This window comes from Chelon labrosus, assembly GCF_963514085.1.
Source record: "Chelon labrosus genome assembly, chromosome: 22".
Taxonomy (NCBI): domain Eukaryota; kingdom Metazoa; phylum Chordata; class Actinopteri; order Mugiliformes; family Mugilidae; genus Chelon; species Chelon labrosus.
In genome coordinates this window covers 4,443,504-4,463,285 of record NC_140355.1, presented here as the reverse complement: position 1 = coordinate 4,463,285, position 19,782 = coordinate 4,443,504, and the positions used below count along the sequence as shown (strand labels likewise).

At 39.6% G+C, this 19,782-nt stretch overlaps 1 protein-coding gene across 1 annotated transcript in view; it reads right to left on the bottom strand.

Annotated features, from left to right (window-relative positions):
* Window positions 1–19,782, bottom strand: part of cacna1bb (calcium channel, voltage-dependent, N type, alpha 1B subunit, b) — a gene marked incomplete at its 5' end in the record, with an annotated part of 163,039 nt that overhangs the window by 39,570 nt on the left and 103,687 nt on the right. The window contains 12 exons of the mRNA XM_084572016.1: window positions 1,741–1,878; window positions 1,964–2,124; window positions 4,191–4,287; window positions 8,835–8,855; window positions 11,752–11,858; window positions 12,225–12,284; window positions 12,898–13,027; window positions 13,784–13,913; window positions 14,393–14,598; window positions 15,207–15,959; window positions 17,390–17,431; window positions 18,356–18,418. Coding sequence (XP_084428142.1) covers window positions 1,741–1,878; window positions 1,964–2,124; window positions 4,191–4,287; window positions 8,835–8,855; window positions 11,752–11,858; window positions 12,225–12,284; window positions 12,898–13,027; window positions 13,784–13,913; window positions 14,393–14,598; window positions 15,207–15,959; window positions 17,390–17,431; window positions 18,356–18,418 — 1,908 coding nt within the window. The remainder of the gene's footprint in view (window positions 1–1,740; window positions 1,879–1,963; window positions 2,125–4,190; window positions 4,288–8,834; window positions 8,856–11,751; window positions 11,859–12,224; window positions 12,285–12,897; window positions 13,028–13,783; window positions 13,914–14,392; window positions 14,599–15,206; window positions 15,960–17,389; window positions 17,432–18,355; window positions 18,419–19,782) is intronic.

Below are 19,782 nucleotides of genomic sequence, written 5' to 3'. Positions count from 1 at the left end.
GCCTTGTCAAAGGGGGGGAAGAGTATAGCGGAGACCTGAGTACCCAGTCCCTTTCTTCCTAGACAGGAAGTGAAGTGGAGGAAGGAGATAAATGGGACACACCTGAGAAAAAAATCTCCCTCTCAAACAAGCAAGCTGCATGGAGGAGAACAAAGAAGTGAGAGGAACCAAAAAGATAACTAAGGGAACATCCAGTTTTTGGAAATAATACGTTTAAAAGTAAAATAATTAATTACTTATTTCAAAGAAACAAACAAAGATTAACCCAAAACTAGCTGGATACACCTAAACTGTTTGGAGGAAAGCTGCCGGTGAATTACCAGGAGTCTGTCGTATTACAATGGAGGAGGATTTTATGGACTGACTTGTTTTCCCATGGTGGACGTTACCCTCCCTTAAGTTAAGTCTTCTTTTCAACTCTCCTGGCTTCTTATATTCCTGCTCCTTGCACACCACTCCAAATCACTTACATATATTCATTTTTCCCCACAAAAACCGAACTGAACTGAACTGGACTGTTTCCATTTACAAAGGACATTCAAACATCCGAGTCACCAATTCATATTTGGACATTTTGGATTTTCTTTTGAAAGTTGAAGAGTGACCGTTTGGTTTGACATATTTTCTTGTTATTATAATTGGTTGTTATTTTGACCTGATTTTGAATTGATGGAAATTTCTGTTTGATTTATGACCCTTTTAGGGAAATGTGTTTGGGTTTAATTAATGACATGATATATTGAGATCTTGTATAATTTAAATACATCTAAAATTGACTTTATTGAACTATATTGAAACTGGTGGTGTTTATTTTTTATCCCTTTTGTAGCATGGGTATTTGAGTTAACCAGGCTTTAATGATTAAGAAAATTTGGCAGGTTGAAAATATTAATTTACTCTCCTGTCTGGCGCCCATGTATAATTTTGTTTAAGCCTACGCTACAGTCACTGCTGGAAATTTAGTAATCTATAGACATAACTGTCAATCTTTTAGGAGATATCAATCTTGGCAGTTGCATCAGCTCCATTAATTCCAATACTATCTCCTCATTTGACTTCCTTTTATTCTTGTTTCAGTTAGTTAAAAATCTGAGATGGTTTGGGTTTAGGATACTGTCAGTTAACCAACGTACTAATTAATGTGTAATTGTTGTACTCAATAAGCAGAAATTAACAAGTACAATGAATCTCAAATTGTAAAATCAAGTGTTCTTCCTTGTGGTCATGCCGTTAGTGAGCTGTCAGGATTTGTTTAGAAGAGTGGGACTTTAGGGGATCATGACAAGCTTACTTATTAACAATTTACTTTTCATCTTTGTGTAAGTAGGATGAATGAAATAAGCAAAGACGTATCAACAGCCCTTGAAAGAGATGATGATGGTGATGAATCTGCTGTGCTCAGGCACAGAACAGCAGACTGAAGCCATCTATGAGCCTTGATTGAATCTTCGGAGAACGCTCAGTAATTAAGCCTGGGAGAAATCACGTGGCTTTAATGTTCGCTGTGCTGGTTATCTCCAGGTGTGCTAAGTGTCTTTCAGGGCAATTACTATTCTCATATAAAAAAGACAAGGATGCATCTAACGCTCAAGTACAGCTTATCAGCTATAAACTGTTTTTTTTCTAAAACTATTTAATCATTAGCTCTGATTTATTAGTTTTACATTAAAGGAACAAACCCCTTCGGTGTCCTCTCTGAGTCTGAAGTTAATTCTACATATGAAAGGTAAGAAGACTTACACTGGCCAGCCCTCTCCAGTGGAGACGGTGAAGAGTGTTAGGAAGGCCCATAGAACGTTATCGTAGTGAAACTCGTACTTCTTCCACTCTCTGGGTTGAGCTGCTACGTCATCCCTGTCATAGTCCAGAAACTGACCCCTGAAAGAAGGAGAGGAGGAGAGACAGACTCAGGTGACGTGTGATCTTAAAAATAAAAAAATAAAGGGGAGGGGTTGTTCTGTACCTGCAGTCTTTCTCCAGGCCCTTTGACTCATCAGTGCAGTAGAAGAATTTGCCCTTAAAAAGCTGCACAGCGATGACAGCAAAGATGAACATGAAGAGGATGTAGACGATGAGGATGTTGAGGACGTTCTTCAGAGAGTTTACAACACAGTCAAACACGGCCTGGAAAATAATGACACATAGACACAAACTCAGATTTAAGACATTAAGTCTACACAGAGACTGCATTGGTATATTCATTCCATTTTTATTTTTTAAAAAAAGAAATGGCATAAGACATTGTAAATCCTTATTTATTGGACCAAAATAAAATGGCTCTGATCTTGGCCATAAACAGCAAGTCATTTCACATTTCCTCTGTTCTTTTCTCTTGATCTACTATTATAGGTAGCAAATTCTGAGCTTTCAATAAGATATAATGCACTGAAATGTCTTCAAATGCATACTCCATTAACACTATGCCCCTATCCAGTGAATAATAAGAATAAGAATAAGAAAACCTTTATTAGTCCCGCAATGGGGAAATTGCAGTTCACAACAGCTTACAGAAAGAATAAAAAAAACAGCAAGAGCAAAAAGGGTAGCTATAAAGATAAATAGTGGAACAGATATTGCACAGGAATATTGCACAGATTGAGTTGTAGTATTGCACGGGTTGAGTTGTAACCCTCACTATCCAGTGAACAGGCTGTTGAAGCAGTGCTTAATGTAACTGAAAACATACATTTTCAGACAAATTCAGCTCTGGATTAATCTAGATGTTTGATATCTTCTGACCTGCAAACAACTAAATCAGTGCATACGGTCTCCATAAAGCGTGTCTTTGTGTTTCCCTGCCTGTCATTCTCTCTCAGCTTGTGCCGCGATCTCTGTGTGAGATGAAGCGCTTTGTCAATCTATCCTGACATGTATGCAATACAACCGATGAATATGCTGCTGCATGAGTGATCCTCATCAAGTTTCTTTCCCAGAGTGAGGACATAGATTATTTCTCCGCTCCTCCACCAGCCGCCTGAGTGTCCAAGAAGAGTTGTGTAGAGGGGCCGTCTGCCAGCTCTGATCTTTCTCAATCTTCTCACTTTTATTACTCCAATCAGATCTCTCATCTTTTGTCAGATCCATTACTTTTAGATGATCAGGTGCACTCACACACCATAGGGAAGCTATCATTTCTGTGTCTGAGGAAACAGTTGAGGGTCTTGCCTTGATAAAGGTCACTGCAGCAGCAATTTTTTAGTCTTTACAGATTCATCATGTCCCACACTTTTGACTGTGCATGAGATTTTTTGTCAATCTGGCATCCACGGTGTTCAAAAATATTCTGACTGAGATCATCAGATTTTCTGGAAACTGAAATACCATGCTGCAAAACATTACATACAATACCTCATACAGTGTAACAGAAATTTGTGATTTTACGGTTTGTGTTTGTACAGGAGCGTATAATACCTGTATATCCACATAACCACTCTGAATTAAATAAATAAATATTTCTTTGGCAGCAGTACAGTACAGTAAGTGATTTTTTACATGCACACACATTCAACATATTTTAATCCCAGCTACAAAAGACAACAACGAGGGTCATATCGAAATGATTGCCAATTTGTCACTAACAAAAGGGAAATGGCCCTCGGAACATTATAATTTGCCAGCTAACCGAGAGCCAAATAGGCCAAATGATTACAAAACTGCAGGTGCCATTAACAATCAAGCCCCAATAGCAACGAGTAGCAAAAAACCTTACGAAAACTTAAATAACAGAACAGTTCAAGATCAGTCACAAAAGCCATGGCAGCATCTATCAAACAGACAGATCATCATCTCAGAAGCTACAGTAGACACTGACATATTCAGCCACGTTCAGAAAGACATTATTTTGGTTAAACTCAGGTGTTGTTTGATGAGTTGTTGGCATTTGACCCCTATAAGGGAAAACAGATGCTTCAAAAGTTTTTACCAAGATGCTGCCAGTCAGTAAACCTCTTTGCATAGAAGGACTTCAGCAAGGAAGCTAAATTCAGTCACTTCACTCCATTTGTGTGACACAAACTCCTCAAGTTCACCTACAAGCCAAGGGTCCAACAGATCAAATGTTAAATCAAGTGCTACGGATTTATATAGACTCATATTTGACTCATGATAGTGTGAGTGGCTGCTGCACCAGTGGATCAGTGACTACTTTGCTTTCAGAACACCCGTGCGGCTGACAGATTGGTTTACTGTACCTTCAGCTTGGGCAGCCGTTTAATGGTCTTGAGTGGCCGCAGGACTCGGAGGACCCTCAGGGACTTGATGGTGTTGATGTCCTTGCCTTTTGTCCCCCTGTACAGACAGAGCGTACATTTAGTCTGGGTGTAGGAGCGTAACCGACATAATCATGTAAACCTTTTGACTCAAGCTCTATCAACACGAGCTGATTGTAGCTCACAAGGTATGCTGTGTGGAATGTGAGGAATGCCTGCTTATATTCTGTTAGTAGAGGGCATGCATGTAGGTGAATAATGTTATTCCGCAGAAACATGCGTCAATACGCTTGTTTTCTCTTTGATTTTCCCTTCATTCTCTCCTTTATTTGAAGTCTTTTCCGTTTCTTTCATTCCTTCATTGTTTGAAAAGTTTTTTCTTTATTTCTTTAAACCTTCTTGTCTTTATTCCTTCCCATGCTCTTCCTAAACTTGTCCTCATTTTCTTTCTTCCATTCATCTTTTCTTCTTCTCATTCCTTTTTTTCTCTTCTTACTTTTAATTACTTTCTGACTTTTTTCTTGCGTCTTTAAAAAATCTTCAAACAGAAGATCTTTACAACACACATACATTTCTCACACAAACGTGAAACTAAACTCTTCTCTTCATCACAATTTAGTACAACTGAATACAGAATGCTCTAGGACTTTAATGTAGGACGCTAGCTTGCAGTGTGTTTTTCACTGTGGTTTTGTTTCTGTTGAATAACACACAAACATCTTGTCATTTCTACAATAAATGCACAAAGAATCCGCCTCTGGTGCAGGAGGCCGTTTCTTTGCAGGAACCACTGCTGTCATTGCCGATGCTGCATATTTTGTTAACTGGTTGGGAGGTAGGTGTTGGGTTTTATGAACTAGCTGTTATGCTAATAACATACCGCTGAGCCATTACTCTGTCGGAGACTGACATTGGCCAAGGACAGTGAGAGGGATTTTTAATTAATCAGTGACACATACACACTGTGGCTGTCATTCTCCATACAGAGTGTTTCTTGTTTCCTGACTTCATTAAAAAAAAAACAAGATTAGTAGAAAGTAGTAGAAAATAATGTGTCTTTATCTCGTGACTTCAACATTTACTGTGTGAATGGTGTGAAGAAGGACACCAGCAAACAAAAACAGGAATAACTGTGTCAGTTGCCTGCAGGCCTACTGCTCCACATACTAGCATAATACTGAAGAAAGATCAACAAATCATTTAATTACAGACTACTCCGACGATAATGTAAAAGCAATCATTTTTACTTAAGCTAACAATTGTAAGGATAAACATGCTTCCCCAGGTAATTTGAATGCATACAGTCTATATTAATATGTTTAAGTGCACTCATTCTCATGGAGGAGCCAAATATGGAAGACACACATCTGCTCAACTATACTAACTCACTGACAGTCCGGCCTTGTGCCTTTTTGTTATCTTTCCAAAACCAAATACATGAACAAGGAGATGGAATTCATCTGTTCTAATGCGAACATTAAGTGTTAGCATGCCTGGCTAATTAAACTGGATGCTAACTACAGATGCTGTCTGTATAAAAGATGGACAGAGCCAGTGGATCTAACAAGGCCATCCACAAGTTACTTATAATGCAATACCACCAATGGTCACTAGGTTTGACAATAAAATCTCAGGCTCCGACTATTCTTCTATTCTATTTCAAATCTCTCATGAAATATGAAGACAACACATTTTATTTCATACGTCCCTGTATTGTCATTAGCTATGTTTACATCTTCTAACTGGTGTGCTGGAGGTCCTTTAATTCCATAATTAAGATATTAGACCTCACAGACAGGTATGTTTCGGGGGTCTGCCTGGGTTGAAAGACTGTTTGGTCTTTGGTTCTCACTGCGCCATTCACAACTCCTCCCTCTCATCCAAATACTTCTGATTCCAAAAATGCCAAGATGGGGATGGCTAAAAGCCAAAGTAAGTCTTCCAAACTGTAGACCATAAACCAATGAGTGACACCACTGTAGCTCTGTCCGTCTTTCTTTAACAATCTCAACATCTGTTGTGTTCTTGAAGCAAGAAAATAAATCATTTTTAGTAAATGATTAGGAAATGAGACTTGCATAATAAAGCTATATAATAAAATCAGATGACCTGAATACCTTTACCAGTCTGGCCCTTCATGTGACACACACAGGCACGCATTGACACACACAGACTGACATACAAACAATTGGTCTGTCAGTGCTGCAGAAGCCGTCATTAAAAACCTGGATGGTCAGTGTTTTTAGGGACTGTGAGACTCATTACACCATTCATGAAAATCAGCAGAAAACAAACATTCATGTTATTACTGGGAGACAAAATAATCAAACGCATCTAATATGTGGTTAGGGAATGATGGACCTCAAACTGGAAAGAAGCATGGTTCCTATTATTACCTTTCTCATTGAAAATCTCCAAGTCTAACAAACTGGCATGCGGCTCTCATGCTTGGATAACATGGATACCCTGGCATGCACTCTGCAAAGTAGATGCTAGTCCTGCTATTCAAGGACCTCAACACATTGGGAAAGAAAGAACAGTCTCCTGATAGCTTTCAGAAGCGCTATGGGCAAAGACGATATGTGTGCGTGTGTGGGGGCAACGCAGTTGTGCATTCACATCAACGCAGCGCAGATCGGCACTGATTGTAACGTGCTGAGCACCCAGGCATGTGAGGTCATCTTCGGTCAGCATGGCTCTGGTCCACTAAGCTGCTCCCTCTCAAGAGCAAGGAGCATTTCCTGTTTAGGAAAGCGAGATCTGATGTCTAATCAGAAGCGCTTTACCGTCTCAGCAATGCACAAGGCTCCTTCCATCTAGCTGTTTCACATTTGGCAGGGGATTCAATTACCGTAATTTCCGGACTATAAGCTGCTACTTTTGTCACTTGCTTTGGACCCTGCGGTTTATACAACGGATATGGATTTTTACAGCTAACGGTCACCAGGGGCGCACTATCATGGAAGCGCAAGAGCGAGACAGACAGTTTGCGCCAGGTAACGAGAGCAAAACAAACCAAGTGAGTCCAAATGCAGTACGAGAGCTGCTTTTAAGTTAAAGGCGATCGATCTGGCTGACTTTTCTGGTATAGTAGGCTGGTTATTTTGATACAGTAAACGGCCGTGTTACTGCACCTTTACTGCTGTGTTGGCTGTTTTCGAAAAAGATGCTGGTTATTTTGTTGAGCAGCGGGTTACTGCACTTTTGCTGCCGTGTTACAGGCAAGCACTTTTAAAACCGAATTAAATTTAGCCATTTAACGTTATTGCCTCGTCAAGCGTTGTAAGCTTAGTTTTTTGTTATACTGCACTACTACGGTACTATGACTGCAGGAAGTGCGCTAGGAGCGCACCGTTGTATGATTTGTGCACTGCACGAATGCTGTTTGTAATGTCAAAGATGTGAAAGTTTGATCGATTGATTGATTGAAAGTTTTATTGTGTTTCTCAAATGTAAATAATGGGACGCTTTGCGTTTCCAAACAGTCATTTCTGTCCCGACAATCCCCTCCGTGGTAGAAGAAACCCTTACGGTAATTAAACATTAAAACACCGGCGGCTTAGTCGGGTGCAGCTTATATGGAACAATCTGTATTTTCCCCAAAATTTAGCAGTGCGGCTTATATTCAGGTGCGCCTTACAGTCCGGAAATTACGGTACTTAAAGAGTACTTTTGGATCACATGTGTGCAGATATATTCTGATATATTCCAAACTGTCTCATTATTTTCATTTTTAAAAGTAATATGTTAGTTTACTCTGATTGATAGAAAAATACACGAATACACAAGTCAAAATGTGCGGCACAAACAATCGGTGCTGATCAGTGCAGGTCAACTGTGTTTTATGTTCGTTCATTTAGAGGATCTGGCGCATACTCAGCAGCTCATTTGCATTTATTTTCCATCTTCCTCTATATACTCTCCATTACTGGGAATATTTCCTAAACACTTCAGGAGGATACTGTTTATCACAAATTGCTGTAATCACCATCTCATTCTGGCTGTATAGAAAATACATACAGCTTGGGCTTTAAAAGGTTATCCTCTTCCAAAATCTGTAGTTCTCTAAAGCACAACAAATGATTAATAATGATTTTCTGAGAGAAAAAGAAGAGGTGTATTATTTTCCTCACATACACGACAGACTATGAGTAAAACCTGCTCTTCAATGAGTGCAGGTGAAAAGCTCTAATCCTTTATCGACTTCCCTCTAAGTCCACTGCATAAAGGAGGAGAGCTGTAGGTGAAGGGCACAGGGGTGACGACCATAACCTGATTAAGACTTCTTCAGTTGTGGCTAAAGAGGTTTTAGGAGATGGCGACAGATAAAGGTTTTGACAACAACAGATGACCTGTGTTGAAAGTGTAAAGATATTCATTGCAGATTCATTCATCTTCTGAAAGCTATAAGGGTTCGTGCCCAATATTGTCTTTTGATGTCCCAATATTGGAACAGGAGGATATTCTTCTAAAAGGGTAGAGAGCAAGGAGGGAGGAATGTCATGGTCAAATCCCAAGCTCCTTGGAATGACGTTAATTTGGAGGTTGAGAAGAGGAAGGTTCTGTTGGGAGGGGGAAAGGGAGAAGGGGGTCAAGAGCAAAAAGGTAGATAGGGACAGTTCCCACCTGGCCACGCTTTGTTGCGACCTGATAACGGAAAGCAATGATAAGCATATGCAAGCAGACAACACACAAATACAAAAACCAGCATGTAAAGACAGAAAAGAGAAAAATAAACACTAAGCATCACATTAGCATGAAGCTACAGTTACAGTATTGGCCTTTCAAATATACAACATTAAAACATATGAAAAGAAATTAAAGTGTCAAGAAGTAAGCCTATCCCTTTAGACAAGACTGAACAGGAGAATAAATCCAAATCTATAGCCAGAGGATGATCATGGTGCCATGGTCAACTTTTCAATGACAGGGATGTGAAGATGAGAGGACACCACTGATGAAAGCAATCTGCTGTAGGACTGGATTCACTCCGCAGGTAAGAAAATAGAATCACTTGACCCCTCAATCCAAAGGAATCATGGTCCTGAGTATCACCAGATAGCTGCTGCATTACTAGCACATGTGACTCCAAACAATCTTAGCTTAGCCAGTTAGTTGGACCAGAGAGGGTCTTGGTATACTTGTCTTAGGACTGTGTGTCAGTATATCCAAATCTCTGTGTTGATCACCTGGTAATTAGAAACACTTATTTTGGAAGTTAGTTTCTATGGCTTTTAGGTTTTCTGTGACTACATTTGTTTGGTGTCATTATTATTCTTGTCTGGTTGTTAACTGGCAGCTGCATCAAGAATAACATTTTGGACACATATCACCACTTATGCATGTTTCCCAATTTGGAAAGAAAATTAAATATTTGGTGGAATAAATAAGGAAGGCAGGATCTTCCTGCACAGTGCCAGAATAATAGGGACAGAACAATTTGTGTGGATTAACAAGTTTGAATTAGATGAATTAGACATAACAAATATTAAGTTTGTATAATTCTGCAGTAAAAAGATAAAACTGTGGTAAACTGTAAACCATTCCTAGAAAAAATAAATATATTTTATTTCAAAATGATTTTGGTGAGAAAATGAGACACCAAATTATGTTAATCTTTCTGTTTTGAGGTAATTAAAATAAAAATAAAAATAAACAACACATAAACAGAAGTCTAAGTTGGGAAAACAACACATTATAAAACAATACAAACTAAGCCGCGGTGTAAGAGACCAGAATTATCTTTTAAGACTTGCATTGTGAATGTAGCCTGTTGCATGGTATGAATTTGAGTTGATGGGTGAATTGACTGGAAGGAACAAAATGTTGGACAGGAGGTGGACTGAAGAGTGAGAGATGAAGACGTGGTTAAATCTGATAGAAGGGACTAAATCTGTTGAACAGGATGATACTATTACATTAAAATATGTATATGTATATATATTAATTGCATATTAGCTGTTAATTAGTGTAGTGAAAGTAATATCATCCTGAATTTTAGTTATACTTAGAATCTGTGTAAATGTGAAAGATAAGGTTTATAGCCACCATTCACTCTGTTTGAGTTTATACCATTTTTTTGTGGTCTTATTCTGGACAGCAGCAGCCTTTGTGTTCATGAATATCTACAACACCTACCACACTTATGAAAGCTTGAACCTTTAAAAGTGTTGAAATGTCTCTGGCAGTACAGAATTTCTATCCAATCACTGTGCTGCCCCACTGTGCATTATGCACACATAAAATATGTCTGATAAATAGAGAACAGGTAATTGCACTTATGTAACCTGAATACAGATGCAACCCACAATTACATAACACAAACAGAGTAAATGCCAGCATCTTTAATGATGACTGTGGCGGTGATGATAAGAACAGAAAATAAAATATGACATTTGCTCAAAACATTTAGTGGTGAGAGAGAGGAGGCTTGATGGAGACTATAAACTCTACAAATGACACTGGCTAAGATGGACAAGAAAGAAAGCAGAGGACACAAACAGTAAGAGAAATATGTGGATAGTTAGATAGACAGGCAGAAAGAGCAAGCATTACCCCATAAGGCTCCTGAAAGCGATCCAAGTCAGAGAAGAAATAAGAAAGGGAAAAAGCGACAGGGTAGACAGAAACAGAGTCAGCCACAGATAAAAGACAAAAACAGCATAAGTCTGCAGCTGGCAAAACACAAAAACTCAGAGTGACAGGAAGTGTTACAGAGAGAAATATGCAGGTGACAAACTGTGCTGTGAGTTTCAGGACAGAGTCAACATGTCAAGTACTGGGGAAAAAACTGACAAGGCAGCTGAAAAGAAATGTGACCATCTTATTCTTCCAGAGACCAGATATGCAGGTCTGTAAAGTTTTACTTCACATTATTTGCAGTAGGCTGGAATGTAATAAAATCATATACATTTCTGTTTTACAATAATTCTATTCTGCAACTGAACTGCAGGAAACAGCAGTAAGACTACTAGCTTTCTGCTACCAGTTGACACTCATTGACCAAATGGACTAAACCATATCTGAACTTCAAAATGCACAGTTGTGAGTATAACATGTAGTAGTTCAGGCAGAAAGGTGCTGGACAAGAGTTATGACTTCTAATAATCAAAATCCCGTACATAAAACGGTACTGTTTAAGGGCTTAATTACAAAGTTACAATCAAGTGGTAACTGGAGCCTGACAGTTACATTAAAATCCAATCTTTTGCTCCATCATGAACCTTAAATCTATCAGCCTAATTGTATATGGCTCATTAGGTGACTCGCAGGGAGAGGCTGCAGACACTATGTAACATAAAATAAGAGTTTGACATGTCGACAAAATAAGCTTCAGACAGCACAAAGGCTTGGAGTTCCAGGGAAAATAATTGGATGAGCATGTGATAGTTGTTTGTTAGAGCTAAACCAAAAGAGCATTAGCATCTTCAGTGTGCTGCAGGCTAGCCTGTTCCAGTGATCAGCACAGTGGTGTTGTTCAAATGTGACTGTACTTCTAAAGTAATGGACAGCACAGTGAGATTAAAAGGAAGAAGTGACTTACGAACAGGCGAATGCCACCAGAGCTCCACTGACCACAATGAAGTCAAGAATGTTCCACAGGTCACGGAAATATGAGCCAGGGTGGAGGAGCAGTCCCAAGTCAATCATCTAGGGTCACAGAATAAACAGTAGCAGAATGATATAGAAAATTAGACATTAGGATGGTGTGTTACCTCAGAGAACACCACACCACAAAGGTAATTATCAATGCCGGTGACATGACAATGCATGACAAAGACACTGTGTGGTAGTCTTCTCACTGAGGTCTGATTAGTGATTAGTAGGTCAAAACACAGCAAAACGTCTGGATAAAATCAAAGCTACATTACGGTGAAAATGACTATATCTTATTGAGAAGCAAGTCCCAATTAGATGAAAACACACTGAGGTGATGTAGTTAATTTAACATAAATATCAAAACACACAGAATGCTTTTTAACCTGCAAATGACCAATATTCTTACAGCTTTCTCACCTTAATCACCATCTCAAAGGTAAAGACTCCAGTAAAGACATAATCCAGATACTTGAGAACCTGCCAAACCAGGGGAAAGGAAAATCATTTTAAATGGTTCATCAACAAATACAGTCATAGATGTTGTCAGTATAAGACTCCTTGGAAGTGAGTGTAAGTCGACCCGATATGCACAGCATGTTCCTGTCCTGTCAGAAGTCTTCAGCTCTGTCAGCTTTCAGCCCTTCTACAAACACACATCGCCTGAACACCAACACAAATAACACACAAACACATGCACATAGCCTCACCTCAGTTCCCCTCTGTGTCCCTGACTTGAATACTAATTAGCTGTGCTTGTCTGTCAAACTGGAAAAAAATGTTTGTGCACAAGCATTTCTTCCCCATTGCCTGTGTTAACATGTGACACACATACTGTATAAAAAAATAGAGACACACCCAAATGTAATAGGGATTTGGAATTTTAGCGCTTGCCTTTTTTACGTCTCAATTGTCCAAATACATCAGGCAGTGAGGCTAAATGGGACAAGTTCATCTGTGGATCCATATTCGCTTTTGAAAGCATGAACATTTTCATACAAACACTTCGCCTGTGTGTGTTTCTCAGTCTGCCAACCAAAGTGTTTGTTGTGTACTTCCACATGTTTACTTAGGAGGTGTCATCCTGACTCACATTGTTGCGCGGTGCATTGGCTTGCACGGGGTCCTCGGCTGCCAGAGCGATGCTGCTCATGGTAATAACCATCAGGATGCACATTTCAAAGTAGCGTAGGTTGACCACATAGTGACACAGCCGTCGCACCCTGCAAGATCACGCACATATAAACACACACAGACACAAATGCACTGCACATAGACTGGGTACATTCTGGTGACGTCAACAAGCCATTGACCACATGCATGTCACTCCTTGTCAAAATCAAGCCACGTCATTCTGGGTTAACAATGTATTTTAATAAACAACAATAACAATTACTTCTGTTCAAGAAATAATTCATTGATGCTGTATGTTTAATAAGTACAATATCCTATAATCTATAGAATCTATATTTTTTCTTCACTGGTATCATTTAGTTGAAACCCATCAATCAAACTAATCAAGCTAACAGAACTACGTACATCATCAGCATAAAGGATAAACACCAGTGGTAGTCAGTGTTTGGCCCCAAAGCCTATCCCTTTTTAGGCTGTAATCCTTCCTCTAAATGTGTTTTTGTATTTGAAGCTTCAGAAACTTTTAGTGGTTGCTTTCTAGATGAAATTTCAATATTTCCTGCCTACCACAGAACCGTGGTTACATTCATAACTTTTGTTCTTTCACAACAGGCTCCACCACACTCTGTTCTCCACTTTAAATAAATATGCTCCTATGGTTGTGAACAGGCACAATAATCACTTGCATACATACATAAGCAATGCATTTGTTATTTCTGGGAATGCAATAACAGGTTATTTGGACAGAAAAATAATATGGTACATTGCAAGGTTTTCATTGTCATTTTTGTATGCCGTTTAACTTTAGTTCATGTTATTCCACTCAGTCACCAGTTGTAACTTACGGGTTTGTTTGGCCAAAGACAAACATTGAGCTGTAGGGAAGGATCTGCCGAGGCCCATTAGCGGCCTCCTCCTCTTCCAGATCTTTCTTCTCCTCACTGAGTTGGAAGTTGTCACAATCGATGTTGTTCACTAGTGCGAAAAAATAAATACACTCATCCAGCTCAAAGAAGCATAGACAGAAACAAGAGAGGTATTTTCTATGAATTTAGATGCCTGCTAATGGTCTGTGTAGATATTTTATGACTGCTCTAATTCTGCATTCATAAAAATATATAATTCCTTACTTGACTAATAGGATGGTGGCGGTAGGGTCAAGAGTAGGCATGACAGTTAGGTGATGCTTAGTCATATTATGTAACTACCAAGCTGTTGTTTCCACTATGAACACTTGTGGCTCACACAAAACATGAAAAAACTAGCACACACACTAAAATAAAAATCATTTTCTTTCTTAGATTAAAAACTTTGTATTGTTCTGTTTTTTTTACATGGTTTACCTTTTAGAACAATTGGCCATTCCTGTTGTGGATGATAAATAATTTAACTCTCAAGCTTCTGTTCTGAAAATAATAAAAATAAAAAATGTGGCAATGACACGCTGTACATACTAGATATGATGGTGGTTTCTCCAGGCGGGGCGGTGATGGTGACAGGGATGTGGATAGCGTTGCTGTTGAGGGCGGCCTGGCTGGCCCTAGTTGAGTTCTTCTGGTTGTCAGCATCCTCCTGCTTTTCTCCAAGACTCAGGCTACTCCGCCGTGGCTGTAGAGGACTGCAGGTGAGGCTCTCATCCTCAGCATCTGACTGTCTTTCTCTGGGGAAAAGGTATTAGAACACAAGCATTGTTATACTCTGGTCCCAGGGTGCTGTGTCAAGACAAACAGACCATCTTTTACCACCATGCTACCTAAAGACATGTTATATGGTGTCTATGTATACGTGCAAATGGATACCGATAGTGATTTGCCACTGCTACACCTAAATCAACAAATGTTTTCAACTTCCAAGGAGGATACTAGCAAATTTGGTGCGGTTAAGACAAATACAATGACAAGAATTACTTGTCCATTTTAAAGCAGAGGATCAGAAATCACACGGAAATTGGAAAAACATGAGAAAAATATCAAAACTTTTACATTAAACATGCAATAACAAGACATCTAGCTGCTACAGAGCAAGATTTCTTTGATAACTCTCACTTCGCTATTAGGATGATAGCACTGAAAAATGCTATTAAAAACTGTTGATTGTCTACAGTACTTGAAAAAGTGTGTTGCATATATTGTAATGAATTTTTCTTTTCACTAACACGATAGCAAACATATGCTCATCTCTTGTCTTGTTCCGTTATCCTATCACTTATTAATAAAAGGCTTTTGTGTGTGGTTAAAATAAGATCTGTAGTAGTATCTGTAGTCTTACCTAAAACCTTTGGTTCCATTCTTGTTCCTCTTACAGTCGTCTCCATCTAGGGTAGACTGAGCTCTGATCATGCGAGAGCAGCGTGCCTTCCTCTCTCCATTACTCTCCCCTAGACCACCACCACCAACCCTTCCCTTGCGCTCTCCCTGTGCACCATTGGCTAACATCCCATTTCCCTCTTTTGGTGGACGATGGGAGTGATGATGACGATGTCCCCTTTCTTCTCCCCGTACATCATTGGGCTCATCCTCAGGGGAGCCGGCCTGGTGATGGTGGTGTCTGTGTCCTTGCCCTCCGTCGCGGCTCTGGCTCCTCTCCCCTCTCCTGTCATTAGTCTGGGGCCCGTCGACATTGTGCTCCCTGCTCCTGCTGTGATGGGTGTGGTGCCTCCCTCCACGGGCATCACCTCCATCCCTGTTCTCACCATTCTTGTCGCAGTGGCGGTGATGTTTCCTGGAGTGGGTGTGGAAGCTGTCTCCCAACCCATCCTGCCGGGAATCCCCTGCCTCATCCCGCCCTCCTTCAGGAGGCCTGCTGGGTTGGTCGCCATTCCTGGACTCCACCATAAGAGGCCGGTCCAGGTGAGTCTTCATGTCGGGATGCAGATGAAGGGCGGTGGACAACCGGAGGCGCTCCTCAGGGTCGAGCTCATTGAACAGGGCCTCACTGCTGGCCCTCATGGTGTGTTTTCTCAGCTGGTTAGTCCTCTGCTCCCACACTGACATGATTTTTGCTGACCGCTGCTGCTCCTTGCTGCAAACAGGAATCACATCCACAGGTAAAAATCATGTGACAGAGAAAGAGAGTCTGAGGAGTGCTTTTTTGTATGTGGTTTGGGTGAATAATCCACAGTTTCATCCATAGACGCACCATTTCCTCAATCAGTGATACTCACCAACACCTCAATATGGTAAAGTAAGAAAGACAGGAACAGGTCTATGGATGCATTGGTACAAATGTTCAGCATGGTAAAGCTTTCACTTACCATGCATGAGTATTATGTGGAGAAGGAACTCAACATTAAATTAAGCTCTTCTAGAATAAACAGTTCTAATCAGTGGAATTGAAAATTAAGATATTAATGTTTTCCCAGGTGACTGGTCAGAAACGTGCTAAACATATGAAGCAATGTGGTAATTATTTATTTTTTTCTGTGAGTGACTTACTACTTCTTTGTGTGACTGAAAAAAGGCAAATGTTTAATACACTGCTATTTAATACTATAAATGCCTGAAGTAAAAGCAGTCTTTTTATGGAGAATAAGAAATTACAACCTCCAAAAATGGTTTCACATCCTCAAGGAAACCTCGTGTTGCTGAAATGAAAGCTTGATTTAACAAAGGTTTCTTGGAAGTTAATAGAGGGAAGTCCTTCAAATACCCAATGCCTTCATGCATCCCAGACACTCCTCAAGACATACAGGGACATACACTGATCAGGCATAACATTATGACCACCTTCCGAATATTGTGTAGGTCTCCCTTGTGCCTCCAAAACAGTTGTGGGAACCAATTATTCTCTAGCAAAGATCTGACATGGCCATACAGACCATCTATGCAATATGGAGTTGAATTTGTTTTCAACAAAGTGGCTCTGATTGGTTGTAGGACTATCTGATCAGTTGAAACACGTCCCAAAATGAAATCCAAATATGTTACAGAGACGATGTGTTACCAGACTCATATTCTGATAGGAATTGGTTATGGCAGACTATTTTAGGCTCATACTTATTGTAAAATATAATACAAATTATTCAGTATGGTAGCACGATCGTACCAATCAGAACTGAAAGATGTTGCATGCAAATAAACTCACACAGACTACATCTTTTCTCAGATTCAGTGCTACCCAGATCACGTGTAAATGGAGCAGACAGGAAAACAAAAAACCAAAAAAAACATGCTATGAGCAGTGACCATTTCCCAAATATGTTTTAAAAAAGGCTGAGATAAGACAAACCAAACATGGTCAGAGATCACGCTAATGGGTTTTCTCTGTTAACATGGGTTTTTCTATGGACATGAAAAGAACGACACACAGTCAAAAATTCTTTGATGTGTCCATATGTCCATCTGCCATGTGTTAAGGAGTTCCATACTGTGTTTAATTGTGTCTGTACAGTATGATTTAACTACATGGGGCTTTATGGGTAAGTTAGATTAGTTCCATTTGGTCACCTGTACCTCAAGATACGTCGGGCGGGAGAGGAGTAGACAGTATAACTCCTAAAAGACACACAGAAGACATAGACAACACAGAGGACACAGGACAGGTATCGACAGACAGGTGAACTACAGACATAAAGGTAGCGTTTGCATGATTGCAGAAAGGAAACAGAGAGACACTGAGGGGATACGTGTGTTATTTTGTGATATACAATATATTAAAAAATGAACAATGAAAAATACACAAGGTGGAACTCTCGTAATAAAGTAGAGTCAAGATGTTAAATAAGTTAAGTAATATTTGGCCTTCCTTGTGCACTGTAATCAACTGAGACAAGCAGATCACCAGGCAGAGAGCAAAGCTGCTTGTTGCATTTTATTTTAGCCTCGGCTCATATTGTCTCTTTAAGTGATGTCCTGGGGTCTACAATAACCAATAGACTGGAAATATTTGCCTGTCGTGATGGCAACGCTCAGAGAAATGAAACATTATAGACAAGTTGTTCGCATTAGAGAGCACAGAGCGGAAAATGAATTACTGTAGGCACCAACACAGATGAACTGCAGCCATCAACAAAGTTTACAATGGTTAGTTAAGGCTGGAGGGAAGCATAACTGTATCTCCACGTAATCATGTTTTTCTGCTATGTGAGGCACTTTCCAATGGAATAAGACTTGTGAATATTTTTCACTTTACCAGCACTGACGGTATGACAGGCTATAATTCTGTGTATACAGGTCCATAGAAGAGGAGAAGAGAGGAGTGGAGAGGAAAAATAACCAGAAAGGAAGAGGAAACGAGAATAGGAACGAAAGTGGAAAGAAAAAATTAGGAATCACAGAGGAGATAGGAGGGGCAAAGAAAAAACATTAAAGGATAGGGGATGCAAGGAGAGCCGACAATGAGTGAAGAGGAGTAAAGAGGAAGAGGGGAATAAAAAGGAGAGGAGACGAGGGGAATATTGTAACAGAGTGATAACTCACGGTGACTGAATGCTGCTGATGGACGACCTGCGAGAGAGTGCATCTCGATTTTGCTTTACAAAACTGTACATGCAGAACAAAAACAAAGGAAATAATGAGACACAAATGTGAAGGGGACAGGTGGACTGTCCGCGTGTCCACCTGTCCCCTCCTGTTTTACAGTAAACGACTAATCTGTGCAACTACTTCAATAACACAACAGCAACAAAAGCATGTTTGTCAGCAGTAACTCAAAACTGATCAGAGTTTCATTCCAAAATGAGAATAGAACTGAAGTTAGATTTTAAAAGTAAAAATTACATTTTACATATATTTCGATTGGGAAATCTTCCTAATTGAGATGCTTACATTTTTTTTTTTTCCTCTTTTGTCGTTTATGATCATTTTGTAATGAAGCTCTGAGTATCTCTGAAACAGCACACCAAATGCACATAAAACAGTTCATTTAAAATAAAAGCAGTTACTTATGAGCTCACTCACTAGAGTGTTACCAGACTATTCAATGTTACGAATTCAAATATTCTGAGCAAATAATGCATAGAATCACATAAAAACAGTAATAACAGTTAAAGCAGAACGATTGGGAAGTTAGCTAACCAGTGATTTACAGCACTGATCATTTTCCACTCTCTAACTGACCTCATTCTTCATGAGGAGAATGGCAATTAAGGAGCTAGTGTGAATCGAAGACGATCATTTTGTCAAATGAATAAAAGGCTGTGCGAAACTGCACATCTCATAAAGGCCTCTGCAGTAATATTCAACAGGCATTGAATGAAGTCCATTTTGTGTGAGCACAATGCACAAACAGTTTGCATTGTTGTATTTGTTCCACGCAAACAGAACAGATGGGTATCAAGACAAATGGCATATTTTAACCTTTAACATTATGTTTTACACCTATAATGTTTGGAAAAGCAACAGTTTCACACCAGCGTTCTCTTGATCATTTCAGAGTTCAATCAAGCTTTAAAACTAGGTCGCATTTGATGGTGAAATTAATTACCTTGATAACTTGATGACAGGATTTTATTGCCCAGAGTGCTGTACCCCGTTCCCTTTTGTGTGTAATTCTTTCAGTTCATTCATTCTACTAGCCTGAGTAATCTTTGAAAAGTCCTGATTCCTCCCTTTCTCGGGTATCACCCATTGGAGCAGTATTCTTGTTTTCTTAAAGCAACAAGGCCAAACTTTTGTCCCCCTCTGGCAGTGAACAACTACAAAGACACGTGTCTGTACATAGGACACAAATGGAAACCTCCAGGGCAAGAAAATGAAGCCAAAGTGGACATGCCAAAATCTGCATTTCCTTGGATGACCAATAGAGTCTAGCTCCAAATGTGAGTGAATTCCCATATTTCATGTGAAAATGAAATATTATATATATGTTTACAGCCCAGGGGAAAAAGGCAGTTTTGTAGTATAGC